The sequence below is a fragment of the Grampus griseus genome (assembly GCF_964374135.1).
Source record: "Grampus griseus genome assembly, chromosome: 4".
NCBI classification, from domain to species: Eukaryota; Metazoa; Chordata; class Mammalia; order Artiodactyla; family Delphinidae; genus Grampus; species Grampus griseus.
Genome location: NC_138997.1, coordinates 72,707,253 through 72,722,265, shown reverse-complemented (window position 1 = coordinate 72,722,265; position 15,013 = coordinate 72,707,253). Strand labels below are relative to the sequence as shown.

The 15,013-nt window shown below is 41.4% G+C and overlaps 1 protein-coding gene across 1 annotated transcript in view; it reads left to right on the top strand.

Moving 5' to 3' along the window:
- Window positions 1-9,068, top strand: part of CWH43 (cell wall biogenesis 43 C-terminal homolog) — a gene marked incomplete at both ends in the record, with an annotated part of 48,050 nt that extends 38,982 nt beyond the window's left edge. Inside the window, 2 exon segments of the mRNA XM_082653948.1 lie at window positions 3,854-3,915; window positions 8,909-9,068. Of these exon segments, the coding sequence (XP_082510074.1) occupies window positions 3,854-3,915; window positions 8,909-9,068 (222 nt within the window).
- Between the last annotated feature and the right edge of the window lie 5,945 nt (window positions 9,069-15,013).

Below are 15,013 nucleotides of genomic sequence, written 5' to 3'. Positions count from 1 at the left end.
AAACGACAGTGGCTTAAATAAGAGAAGTATAGCTCTTTATGTAAAAGTCTGGGCAGGTGATTCACCACTAGTACGGCACTTTGTGGTATCAGGAGTGTGCTCCTTCTATCTTGTGGCTCCACATTACAAGGCTTCCACTCCCAAGTTTGCCTCATGGTCCGAGACGGCAGCATCCTTGTTCTAGTTAGCAAGAGGGAGGAAGGGATACAGAGGGGCCCAAGAGCATGTGCAACTTATCTCTAAGGCAAATTCCAGGAAACTGACCTCTTCTACCTACATTTCATTGACTAGAATTTAGTCATTGGCCATCCCTCACTGTACGGGAAGTTGAGAGATGCAATATTTAATCTTGATACCCTTATACCTAGCTAAAAATCCTACAACTTTGGAAGAGGGGCAAGGCAGATATTAGGGAGATGAGTTAATCTCTGCCCTGGTGGATAAGGCAGAAGTGGGGTCAAGATGGACTCCTAATTTTGGCTTTGGTCAGAGGGTTTATGATGGTGACCCTTATTATTATAGAGAATACATAAGGAAGAAGAGTTTTGCAAAGAAGATGAGTTCAGCCTTAGGCTGAGTTGAGGCATCTGTGGGATACTAGTGGAGCTGTCCATTAGGCAGCTGGACATATGGATCTGGAACTGAGAAGGGCTGTCAGGACTAGAGATACAGATTAAGGGGTTGCCACCATCTAGGTGATCATTAAAACCATGGAAGGGGATGATATTGCTTATGGAGTTAGAGATTGCAAGAGGAAGACCAAAGAAAACTCCTGATAGAGTCACATTTAGTGTGGCTATCATGGGGGTGATGGGTGAGGGAAGAGGAGGGAGATTATCTCAGAAGAGAGATTAAGGAGAAGTCAGAAGAGTAAGAGGAAAATCTGGAGAGTGGAATCACAGGGGTTGCATTAGTTATTTATTAGTGCATCACTGTGTAAGCTACAAACCTTAGTGGCTTAAAAAGAACAATGGTCCAATATCCTCATGACTGTGGGGGTCTACCGAGTGGTTTTCTGTTCTTGCCTGCGTTCATTCGTGGAGTCAGCTGGTGGCTGTGGCTGGGGAGGTCTGACATGTCCCCCACTCACTGGTCTGGGGCCTCGGTGCTGGTTGTTGGCTGGACCTCTCTCTCCATGTAGTCTCTCATCACTAGCCTACCTGGTGCCACATTTACCAGCTTTGTGACCTTGAGGCAAGTTATTTAACCTTTCTGGGCCTCAATGTCCACATCTATAAAGAGGGGATAGTAATACCTATTGTATCATACGGTTGTTGTGAGGATGAAAATAAAGTAATGCCTGAAAAGCCCTAAGCCTTGCATGTAGGAGGCACTTAATAGGTGGTAGCTACATGTTTGTATTATGTATGTCTGGCTGTATGTATCAAATCACATTAGATAAATGTGTAAGTATATGGTCTATAAAGTATAGAAGACTACTATACAAGATGATATTTGGCAAATTTAAGAAAAAATTGATTGTATCCTAATAAGAGAGAATTTGTGTGTGTGTGTGTGTGTGTGTGTAAGAGGAATTTTATTTGATTTTTATTTAATACTCTGTTGGGTTCCACTGTCACAGTCAAAAGTTGTGTCAAGATTGGCAGTGGACAGACACTGTAAAACTCTTAGAGGAAAACATAGGCAGAAGACTCTATGACATAAATCACAGCAAGATCCTTTTTGACCCACCTCCTAGAGAAATGGAGATAAAAATAAACAAATGGGACCTAATGAAACTTAAAAGCTTTTGCACAGCAAAGGAAACCATAAACAAGACCAAAAGACAACCCTCAGAATGGGAGAAAATATTTGCAAATGAAGCAACTGACAAAGGATTAATCTCCAAAATTTACAAGCAGCTCATGCAGCTCAATATCAAAAAAAACAGCCCAGTCCAAAAATGGGCAGAAGACCTAAATAGACATTTCTCCAACAAACACATGAAAAGATGCTCAACATCACGAATCATTAGAGAAATGCAAATCAGAAGTACAATGAGGTATCACCTCACACCAGTCAGAATGGCCATCATCAAAAAACCTACAAACAATAAATGCTGGAGGGAGTGTGGAGAAAAGGGAACCCTGTTGTACCGTTGGTGGGAATGTAAATGGATACAGCCACTATGGGGAACAGTATGAAGGTTCCTTAAAAAACTAAAAATAGAACTACCATACGACCCAGCAATCCCACTACTGGGCATATACCCTGAGAAAACCATAATTCAAAAAGAGTCATGCACCACAATGTTCATTGCAGCTCTATTTACAATAGCCAGGACATGGAAGCAACCTGAGTGTCCATCGACAGATGAATGGATAAAGAAGATGTGGCACATATATACAATGGAATATTACTCAGCCATAAAAAGAAAGGAAATTGATTTACTTGTAGTGAGGTGGATGGACCTAGAGTCTGTCATACAGAGTGAAGTAAGTCAGAAAGAGAAAAACAAATACCGTATGCTAACACATATATATGGAATCTAAAAAAAAAAAAAAAAGGTTCTGAAGAACCTAGGGGCAGGGCAGGAATAAAGACGCAGATGTAGAGAATGGACTTGAGGACATGGGGAGGGGGAAGAATAAGCTGGGGCGAAGTGAGAGAGTGGCATGGACTTATACATACTACCAAATGTAAAATAGGTAGCTAGTGGGAAGCAGCCACATAGCACAGGGAGATCAGCTCGGTGCTTTGTGACCACCTGGAGGGGTGGGATAGGGAGGGTGGGAGGGAGACGCAAGAGGGAGGAGATATGAGATTATATGTATATGTACAGCTGATTCACTTGGTTATAAAGCAGAAAATAGCACACCATTGTAAAGCAATTTTACTCCAATAAAGATGTTAAAAAAAAAAAAGATTTGCAGTGGATTCTTTTTTTTTGTGTGTGGTACATGGGCCTCTCACTGTTGTGGCCTCTCCTGTTGCAGACCACAGGCTCCGGATGTGCAGGCTCAGCGGCCATGGCTCATGGGCCCAGCCACTCCGCGGCGTGTGGGATCCTCCCGGGGCACAAACTCGTGTCCCCTGCATCGGCAGGTGGACTCTCAACCACTGCGCCACCAGGGAAGCCCTAAAAATATTTTTTAAATTAAATTTTAATAGTCAAATTTAGTCAACATAGTCAAAAGTCAGGTATATTTTTTAAAAGAAGAACATGAATATTTCTTTAGTATAAAAGCTCCATATTTAGAATTTTGCCAACACATTATAGAAAAAAAATGTTTATGTTCTGATTTTCTGATGAAAAGTAACGCTAGTCTCAAGCTTTCAACGTCAAATAGACTCATGATTACTTCTGAAACGTGTGTTGCCAGTGACTCAATTTAACAAACAGACTGAGCTCCTGACAAATGCCAGCCTTCATGCTGGGAACCAGGGAGCCTAGGTGATTGAGTCTTTCTGCTCAGGAAGGGGAGAGTGGAGACATCTAAACAATTAACTATACAGAGTGGTGTAGCTGGTGCTCATAAAGGACTACACAGGATGACCGGTGAGCATGCAGTCAGTTCTGCTTGGGATGAGAGACTTGGAAAACTGTGCGGAGCCAGTACCGTGTTGTGATTGCTGCCTAACTCTCTCTCTAGATCACCTTCATGTTTTACTCCCAGCATCTCATACTGGGGCTAGATGGGCATATGGTAGGTGCTCCAAAAATATCTATAGAACGAATAAATGATTTTGACCTTAAAAAATCAGTAGGAATTAGGCAGAGAAAATAGCATGCACAAAAGAAAGGCATATTTATTACTGTAGCTCACGCATTTTCTTGGCAATTCAGAATACAGCACAGATCTGAATTGCCGTTTTTAATGCTTTAAACATTCTCTTCTCTCTTCATTATTAGGACATTGACAGCACAGATCAAGACAGATGGTGTGAATATATTATGTATCGAGGGCTGATCAAGTAAGCATAGGTGTTTTTTGTTTTTTTTTCTTTTCCTTTTTTTTTGAATTGTTGTTTTTCTTAATCTACTGTTATTGTGATCTTTTGGGTCTATCCTGGAAGGAAAAACTTTCTGGAAGCAATTAGTTAATTGTGTTACTTTTCATAGACATTGATTTGACTAGTTACCCAGTTTAACATTTTTTTTTCAATGTATAGCCTAATGAGTTAAGAAGGAGTAAATGGTTAAGCAAATTAAGTTTAATTATACAAAGAAGATACTGTGTGAGTTATTAAGCCTGATCATTATGTAACTGTCAGTACATGTTAGCAATGGCACCATTTTTTTTTTTTTTTTTTTTGCGGTACGCGGGCCTGTCACTGCTGTGGCCTCTCCCGTTGCGGAGCACAGGCTCCGGACGCGCAGGCTCAGCGGCCATGGCTCACGGGCCCAGCCGCTCCGCGGCATGTGGGATCTTCCCGGACTGGGGCACGAACCCGTGTCCCCTGCATTGGCAGGCGGACTCTCAACCACTGCGCCACCAGGGAAGCCCAGGAATGGCACCATTTTTGACTGTATGCCATGGTGGAAACAGCATGGACCATGGGCTTGAATTCCAGCTTTGCCAGCTTCTAAACATGTAATCTTGGGTAAGGTAACTACCTTTTTGGAGCCACTACTATATTGTGATGAGCTCTCAATGTACATTATATTTTAAAAAAATATCACCCCCTATCATCCCATATCAAAAAATTAATATTATCCATATATATGTAAAAATTCAAAAATACTATAGCTGAAAGATCTCAGAATTCAAACACGTAGCTGTGTAAATCTGTTTTGAAGGCAGTGTTGCTTTAAACAGAGCAGAGAGCAGTTTAATATCAAAAAAGGGACTAATCAATCAATCATTTATTCAGCAAGTATTTATTAAATACCTATTACATGATTGACATTGTTCTAGGCATTGGGGATATAACAGGAACAAAATAAAATCCTTGACTCATGGAGCTTCCACTCCAGTGGAAAGAGACAGAAAGTAAGCACGTAAGGAATAGACTATGCCAGGTGGTGATAAATGTGATAAGAAGGATGAATAAAGCCAGGTAAGAAGGACGGGGAGTACCGAGGGTGGGCAGGGTCGCTGTTCTGATGGGGTGCTGTTCAGGCAGCAGCCTGAATGAGGGGGAGTCCGCCTGCATACATCCTGAGAAGAGCATTCAGGCAGAGGGAAGAGGAAGTGCAAGAGTTTTAGGAGGGCATGCTTGGTATATTTTGATAACAGTGAGGAGGCCAGCACGGCTGGAGTAGAGTGAGATGGGAGGTGATGTGAGAGAAGTAAGGAGGGACAGATCTTGTTGACAGTGATGGATTCACAGGCCCCTCCACTTACAGGGTTCTTTAGTGGATGCAACATGCTGGCGACCATCCCTGAAACTCATCCTGAAATTCCGTTAGTACAGAATCTGTTTGGAGCTATTTGACCTGAGAACTCTAACTACCCTCCTTGGGGCAGTGCTGGGAACTGTGGGACAGTGGGGCCTTCTAGGGGGGACCTCTCTGGGCCTTACTTCCTCCTCCATACAGAGCAGTTCATCACCCAGAGACATCTTGGCATTGCCTGCCTGAAGAGGGGAGCTGGTGTGGAACTGATCACCCCTTAGGTAATCTTCTGTTCTAAGATCTGTGATCTGCATTGATGAAAGAAATGGTTGCCTTCTGGAGATGATATAGAATCACAGGGTCAACTTCTCTCCCTTTGGAGATATGCCTTGTTCACTTATGAGTCACAGTCTGGTGAAAGCAAACCATTAGGTTCTACTGTTCTTTACCCCATTTGCCATTCAACAAGTATTGATGGAGCATAATGTATGTCAGCCACCAGGGGTATCGCAGTGAACATTCAGAGAAGCATCCCTCAACTGGCTGAGGGAAGATAGACAATGATTGGAATGATGGAGTCAATAATTCCATTGTGTCTTATTTTAGGAGGTGATAACTATAGCGAGGAAAACTTGAGCAGGATAAGGAACATCCAGAATATGGAGATGGGATACAGTTGTAAATAGGGGCTTGGGTAGGTCTTAATGAGAAATTGACATTAGAGCTAAGATTTGAAGGAGTGGCCCATGTGGCTGTCTGGGAGAAGACCTTTCCAGGTAGAGGGACCAGCTAGTGCAAAAGCCCAAAGGCAGGAGGGCTGATGTTTTTGAAGAAAAGTGGTATTCGTGGGGCAGGAGTGTGTATATGGAGATGGAGGTAAAGGAGGTAAGTGGGGAGTGTATGGGCAGCGAGGGAATGGAGCAGGTCTTGTGGACTCTTATGAAGGACTTTGGATATTACTTAGTAAACTGGTTCCTGGATAATTTCATTGGTTCATATGCTTACTGAGGTGGCCAGGGAGGCCCCTGAGATGCTAACCTCATTCTGGTTACACTAATAATTCAGAAACTCTAAAGACCCAGCACATGCCCCTATGGCTGCAGGACAGATAGCTTGACTATTATTTTGGTGTTCCCAAAACATTAAGGTGGGAGGGAGCATGCTAGTTTTGTAAAGTATATGATATCTCAGATTGAAAACACTGCTTCTATTTAAATTCATATTAAAGTGGTTGCTTTAATGGGGTTATTAGAATTTCTAGAAGACAGTTTATGATATAGACTGAAAAAGGTATATATTCAAGATGTAAAAATTGTTAGTTGCCAAGGGACAGGGGTATTTATAGTACCAGTGTCCATAATAGTTGATCACTGGGCTCTGTTTGTACATTTGTGGCCCAAGACCTTCTTTGTCTCTCCTTAGGAGAGTGGGATGGCAAATATATGTGTATATTTAGAAATATTTGGAGATATATATATATATACACACACATACATATAGTAACTATGACTGTCAGAGATGGTATAATAGTCTGCTTAGGCTGCCATAACAAAATACCATAGACTGGGTGGCTTTAACAACAGAAACTAATTTTCTCATGGTTCTGGAGACAGAGGGAAAGAGCATGCATGCTCTGTGATATCTGTTCTTTAAGGACACTAATCCTATTGGATCAGGGACCCACCCTTATGAACTCATTTAACTTAATTACTTTCTTAGAGGCTCTGTCTCCAAATATGGCTACACTGGGGCAGAGGGGTTAGGGCTACAACATATGAATTTGGGGGGAGGGAACACAGATGTTTAGTCTGTAACAGACATGAAGGTAATTTTGAAAATACCAAAATTAATGAAGTTAGGACTACTGTTATTCAGTTTCTGTCCACAAAACCAATTCTATAAACTTTAACCTTGATCATCTAATTCAATGCCCTGCTCTCAGTAGGCACTTGATAAATATTTACTGGACAACAAGGAGAGAGTCCCTGTTTTAGTAGAAGATTTGGATTGTCAGGTTCCTTATCGTCAAGGACTTTTTGAAGGCTGTGTCTATGAAATGGGTTAGAAGTTTGATCTTAGAGATTTGGGAAATAAATAACCTAGATTTACTAGAGGCAGTGATATAGAATTACAGGGAACTGCACAGATTTGGGACCTGAGCTTAGACAAATGCATTAACCTGTCAGACAACTCAGACCCACGTCTGATGCTCTTCTCTTACCTGCTGTGGTGGGCAGATTTGCTGCCTCCGCTGGTTCCAGCTCTGGGTTTCTGTCTCTATTTTGTATGGAGTTACAGGTTTTAAGTGTTCCTCCTACTGCCACTGTGGCCCAAGCCCCCATCGTCTTTTACCTAAATTGTTGCAGTGGCCTCCTAACTGTTCTCTCTGCTTTGACCCTTTCCCTGGAGTCTGTTCTCTACATAGTAGCCACTGCAACTCTGCACAAAACTCCTTGGATTACCATTTCATTCTCAGAAGAAAATCTCAAGTCTGTCAGGAAGGCTTTGCATCATCTGCTGCCCCCACCCCCGTGCAAACTCAGGTTTCCCCTATGCACTCCACTCCAGTCATTGTGGAGTTGGTTCTCAGAAAAGCCAAGCGCATTCTACCCCAGGACCTTTGCATTTGCTGTTCCCGTTCCCTAGAACGCCCTTCCTCCAATACCTGTATGGTTTGCTCTCTCACTTCATTCAACTTTTTGCTCAAATGTCACTTTGTCAGAGAGTTATGCTCTGACCATCCACTATAAAATAACAGCCTCTGCCACCTAGCATGCCCTGTCCTCTGTACTCCGCTTGTTCCCCCATAGTACTTGGGTACTGGTCACCATACATATATACATATTTAATTTGTTCTCCCCAACTAGGATGAAAGCTCTATGAGGGCAAGACCTTCGTTTTGTTCACTGTTTATCCCCGGTACCTGAACAATGCCTGCATGTAATAGGGACTGGCTATGTGTTTGTTTTTTAAATAAGTGAATGACTGAAGCTGACATTTTTTAAGAGGCAAAGTATAAATAAAATAAAATGAATTCTTGGCTGCTCATGATTCTCCCATTTTTCCATGTGAGCTTCTCGATAACTATCCAGATAGATAACATCTACAAAATGCTTTGAATTTCCTGGAGAACCAAAAGATGTAAGCAAAAACAAGATGTACAATTTTTTCAGACATGAAAATTGTGCAATTTTTCAGGCATTAAAAATCTTTTATTTTAGATGTTCCAATGTGAATGAAAATGTGCACGAGGTATTTGGATTTTTTAAGGTAAGAAAGAATTTAGGCCTGTGCTCCTGTCATTCTGAAGTATTCCTGCTATTGACGCAAAACAAATGTGTGAGAGGCGATTGTACAGACAGAGTATTCATTAGGGTAATAAAGTGGAGTACGTTTGCCAAGTATGTTTAGTTAATTAAACCTATGTGCATATTCCTTATTCATTTATATCATAAAAGCAATATTGTGATAAATATTTAGAGTAATATATCAGGTTAATTCTAGTGATATACAGAGTAGAGTTAAAAATGGGAAATTGGCTTAATAATGAAGGTGTTATCTATAATACTAGATCTCATCAGATTTCTGTATGATAATAATATCTTTACAAACCATTTGTTTCTGCCACAGATTGGGTTATGCAAGAATCTCCCATGCTGAGCTGAGTGACTCTGAAATTCAGATGGCCAAATTTAGGATCCCTGATGATCCCATTAATTCTAGAGACAACCAGAAAGTGGTCACAGACCCCAGGGAAGTTCCCGAGAAAATTCACTTCAGTCCCAGGTGAGTGAGTTCCTTTATGTTGTGAACTACAGCTATGAGATTGCCCATCCCCTCTAGGGACCTAAATATTACCTCACAATGAGCTACAAATTAGATTCGGTTCTAGAGGTTTATTCATGTTAAGGGAGCTCCTGGTAAAGATTATGACATCCTACTTGGGTTGAAGTTACTATCCCTGCTTTCTGGGATAGAGAAACGTGTTGAAGTCCCAACCTCAGGCAAAAAAGATCAATGGCACCATCACCATCATAATAGCTAATATTGAAGTGTTTTTGTGTCCTAGACCCTGTTCTAGATGTGTCATGTGTTGTCTCGATTAATCCACATTGGATTAGTCCTCTTGTTATCCCCATTTTAGAGGTAAGGAAGCTTAGGCTGAGGAACATAACTTCATCAGGGTTACGTGGCTGGTCAGTGACAGAGCCAACAGGTGGGAAGGAAGCCTGTTAGCATCATTGGGTTGCTGTGATTCTCAGTGCTGGCTGCACTTAGACTCACCCGGAGAGCTTTTAAAAACTCCCTCTGCCTGGGTCCCACCCCAGACCAATGCATCAGAACCTCTTGGTGATACATGGGCTTTGGGTTAAAAAATAATCTTTTCAGGTTATTCTGATGTGCAGTAAGAATTGAGACTACAGAGAGTGGATTATTTATTTCCATTACAGATACTCTACCCTCTGAAATATGTTGGGTGTTGTTTAGTTTTAAAGAGAGGTTATCTGAGAAATCTGTTTGCAGCAAGACATGTGATTTGGAGTAGTTGCTCTTTTTTCTTCCCATGACTGGATAAGGAGAGGAAATGTCTGCCTGAAACCAGACCCAGAACATGTCATATACCTTGTTAGTATTATTTGACATTTCTACTCCTTTTACCAGCTAGTAGCTATAGAAACTTCTCAGATGTCATTTTGTTTGGGGGGGAAATGACATTTATCCATTCTCTTTTTCTTCCTTGTCTCTCCCTACAAGAAAAAACTGTATCAAAGTGTAGGCAGCAAACGTAAGGAGAGCTATAGCCAAGTCTTGATTGGCTTCAGTCACTGTATTTGATCTTGCACTTTGTAACTGCAACGTGGCTATGAAGAGCATAGGCTCTGGGGAAAAGCTGCCCAGTTCAGACCTTCACTTTTTGCCAGTGAACAGCTGCGCAACTGTGAGCAAGTTGCTTAACCTCTCTAAGCTTCAAATCTCATCTGCAAAATGGGAAAAATAGTAGTGCCTGACTCCTAAGTTTTTTCAAGGTTTGAATGACACACAAAGTTCTTAAAATACTGCATGGTAAATCCTCCAGAGCCAGTAGCTGCAATAGCAGCAACAGTATTTTTAGAATGCAATGGGAAATTCTATCAATTTATAACATATATTGCTAAGTACAGCATTTCTCCAAATTGTTTTTCTTAAATATTTGATAAAAAATAGAATGTGGGGTAACCTAAGAAAGTTTTACTATGAGACAGAAAATAACAAAAATGTCTTACCTTTTTTTTTTTTTTTTTTTTTTTTGGGGTACGCGGGCCTTTCACTGTTGTGGCCTCTCCCATTGCGGAGCACAGGCTCCGGACGCGCAGGCTCAGCGGCCATGGCTCACGGGCCCAGCCGCTCCGCGGCATGTGGGATCTTCCCGGACCGGGGCACGAACCCGTGACCCCGGCATCGGCAGGCGGACTCTCAACCACTGCGCCACCAGGGAAGCCCATGCTTAAAAATAGGAAATGGATTTTTTGACAAGCTGGAAGGATCACTTACAGAAATCAAGCAGCCTTACGTCCCTCTTGGAACAAAGCAGGGGAAAAAATGTTTCAAGATTAAGTCTAATTGTTAGAAGAATAATGTGTACATATAACTGTTGTTGACTCAGCAGCTGCAGCACGCCCATTGCCATCCTTCCCTGAGCTATGAAAGCATCGTGTCTCTTCTCTGGGTTTGCATCACTCCCTGGCTGTACAGGACACGCTCTGTTGATGTCTCCAGTCAGTCAGGCGACCAGTTGTCAGGGAACATACCTCTGCACACAGAGGGGTCCCACAGAGAGAATTCTTCCCTAGAACCAAGCAGGTAGGTGATGGGGAGAATTCAGCCCAAAAGCATTATCTCTGCGAGGAATAGTGGCTTGAATGTTGTTCAGGGGGCCACACATTACATCTTCGAGCTAGAAGGGCCCTGAATGTTGTTTGATCTCTTGGGGCAGAGATAAAAATTCTAAGAGAATTTCCAAAGGTTTTATGTCACAATCTAAGGAGGTTCCTGGGATCTATTTAATAAAAACGTGTTGAGCACATCACCATCTGCAAAACACGATGTCATACTTTGGTGGTTTTAAATATGTCCACAAGTGATTTGGCACTTCCTTCAAAAGGTGGGGCCTGGGGCTTCCCTGGTGGCGCAGTGGTTGAGAGTCTGCCTGCCGATGCAGGGGACGCAGGTTCGTGCCCTGGTCCGGGAAGATCCCACATGCCGCGGAGCGGCTGGGCCTGTGAGCCATGGCCGCTGAGCCTGCGCGTCCGAAGCCTGTGCTCCGCAATGGGAGAGGCCACAACAGTGAGAGGCCCGCGTACCGCAAAAAAAAAAAGAAAGGTGGGGCCTGACTGGCCTCTTTCTGAGTGTGGGCTAGACTTAGTGACTCACTTTTGATGAAGAGAATAATGTGAAAGAGAGGGCATGTGACTTCTAAGCTTGGGTTTTAAAAGATTGTGGCTTCTTCTGCCTCAGTCTCATCCTCTTGGATCTGAGAGAAGCCAGGTGCCACATCATGAGCCGCCCTGTGGAAAGGTGGGGAGTGACTGAGGCCTCTTGCCAACAGCCACGGGAGTGAGCTACCTTAGATGCGGAACCTCCAGCCTCAGCCAAGCTTCAGATTGTACTTCAGCCCTAGCTCACATCTTGACTGCCACTCATGAGAGACCCAAGTCCAACCACCTGGCTTAGCTGCTCCTAAATCCTTAACAGATAATAGCTGTTGTTTTAAGCCATCTGTGTTCAAATCTTCCTCAACTTATGATGGAGTTATGTCCTGAAAAACCCATGTAAATTGAAAATATTGTAAGTTGAAAATGCGTTTAATACATCTAACCTACCAAACATCATAGCTTAGCCTAGCCTAGCCTACCTTAAAGGTGCTCAGAACACTTACATTAGCTACAGTTGTGCAAAATCATCTAACACAAAGCTTATTTTATAAAGAGTGCTGAAAATCTCATGTAATTTACGGAATACTGTACTGAAAGTGAAAAACAGAATGGTCATCTGGGTACAGAGTGGTTGTAAGTGTGGGTTACCCTGTGATCGTGTGGTTGACTGGGAGCTGTGGCTTACTGCCCTGCCCAGCATCTCAAGAGAGTATTTGTACTGCATATCACTAGCCTGGGAAAAGATCAAAACCCAAAATTCCAAGTGTGGTTTCTACTGAATGCATATTGCTTTTGAATCATTGTAAAGTCAAAAAATCCTAAGTGGAGACATGGTAAGTCGGGGACCATCTGTATTTGGGTAATTTGCTCTGCATCAGTAGATAACTAACACAGCCCTTGAAACTATTCACATTTAGGGAACTCTGGGAACCTGGCAACAACAAACATATTTACTTAGCATCTATTATATCCATAGTACGGCACTGGGCACGTGATGGTGATAGGAGGTATCACTTAAGTGAAAAAGACACTGCCCTTTTCTCTGGTTCCTCATCACCAAGTTTGGGAAACAAAAAGATACAGAGACATCTTGAATGGTAACTATTGACTGTTGACTCTCTATTGAGCCAAGTGCTTTACCAACATTATCTCCTAACAACAATACTGCAAGGTCATGTAATCCAGATGACAACTGGGGTCACTTTACCTTTTAGCTCTGGATAAGATGGACAGAACCCTCATACCACTCCCTCCAGAAGACAGTGTCCTCTCCCAAACTTCTGTCAGTTGTGGGAAGTTAAGGGGCAAGTGACATTTTTGTGATCACCCCTCACACACATCTCCTTCTACTGTCATAGTTCAGTTCATAGATGGTCTTGCGCTTGCATTTCTAACACTTTGATTATGCTGCAGTACAAGGAGAGGATGCACTTAATGCACCTAGCAGTGCCTGGCACTCAGCAGGTGCTCAGAATTTCCCAGAGTTCTGGGGAGGCACATACACAGAGGCAAGGGCTGCTTCTGACTGTGCCAAGCCAACGGAGGACTCTGTTCTTTCCTTGAGTTCCTCAAAACAAACCAAGTAAAGCAAAACTACTCTCACCATGTGTTTTAGTGGTAGCATAAGATTTGGAAAGACAGAAGGGTTTAAGTTATAAAAACTCAAAACCTCTTCAAGTAGAATTAGATATTCCCTTGTTTTACAAATCTTTTGTCTCTTCTACATCATGAAGTTTAGGAATCTCCCTCTCATCTTCTCTGGTTTCCCACAGCTCCCCCAAATTTCTGTTCATTTCTAATGAAAAGTAGACACTAGCTCTTTTTCTCAGTCTCTCGCTTGTTCATCAAGCGCTCAGGACCTTACTTTCCATCTCACATGGCTTATCTGAGGTGAAGATTTCGATACACCTCTCTCAGTAAATGACAGAGCAAGCAGAAAGTTTAAACAACACAATGAACTTAACCTAACTGACATGTATAGAACAATGAGTGTCCCAAGTAACTTCAAATTACTCATTCAAGTGTACATGGGACATTTACCAAAACTGACCATATGCTGGAGCAAAAAGCAAGATTTAACAAACGTCAATTATTGAATTAATACAGAGTATATTCTCTAGTGACAATGAAACTAAGCTTAAATAACAAAAAGATAATGAGAAATCCCTAAATATTGGAATTGGATAATAAATTTCTAAGTAGTCCGTGAGTCAAAGAAGAGATCAACATAAAAATTAGAAAATATTTTGAACTAAATATTAATGAAAATATGACATCAAGAGAAATAGAACCAATAGGAGATATGTATCTATATATAGATATATATGCACACACATATATGGATATATACACATCTATATATCTATCGGCTGTATATATAGAACCAATAGGAGATGGATATATATGTACATATATATCTCTGTATCCATATATATCCACATGTATGTATGTGTGTATATATATATATATATATATATATATCCATCTCCTATTGGTTCTGTTTCTCTGTAGAGACAGGCTTTATATGATATCAAAACTGAAAAGAATGTTAAATGGAAAATCATAGGCCAATCTTGATCATGTACATAGATATAAAATTCCTAAGCAAAATATTGGTAAATCAAATCCAGCATTGTATAGAAAGATAATATATTATGACAAGTTAGGTTTATTCCAGGAATTCAAGGTTAGTTTAACATGTGAAAATAAACCAATATAATTCAGAATATAAAACCAGAAGTACCACAACAATGTATAAATGTAAAGACATATACAAAAAAGCATTCGATAAAACTTAAATACCCATTTATTATTTAAAAAAAATAACCTCTTAGCGAAGTAGAAGAAAAGTTTCTTGATCCAATGAAGTGTATGTACAAAATCTTACAGTGACCAGAACAACAGTGAATTATTGAATGCTGTCTTCTTGAGATGGGACATGAGGCATGAATGCCTGCTATGATCACTGTTTTTGATACCAGAGGTCCTAGCCAGTGCAATAAGGCTAGAAAGACAAATAAAGGGTATAAGAATTTAAAAAGAAAAATAAAATTGTCATTATTTCAGACTACATGATTGTTTTTGTGAGAAAAACCCATCAGAATCTACAGGTAAACTTTTAGAATTACTGGAAGCATAGATCAAGTGGAAAACACACACATTAGGATGAACTGGAAAAAACTAGCATTGAGAAGAACTGCAAGCCTGCTTCAGATCATCTAAGTCCTGTTTCTTCAAGTGTGGCCCATGGACCATCGGCACTGGATTAGTCCGGCTTCCCCAGAGAAACAGAACCAGTAGGATATATGTATATAGGAAGAGA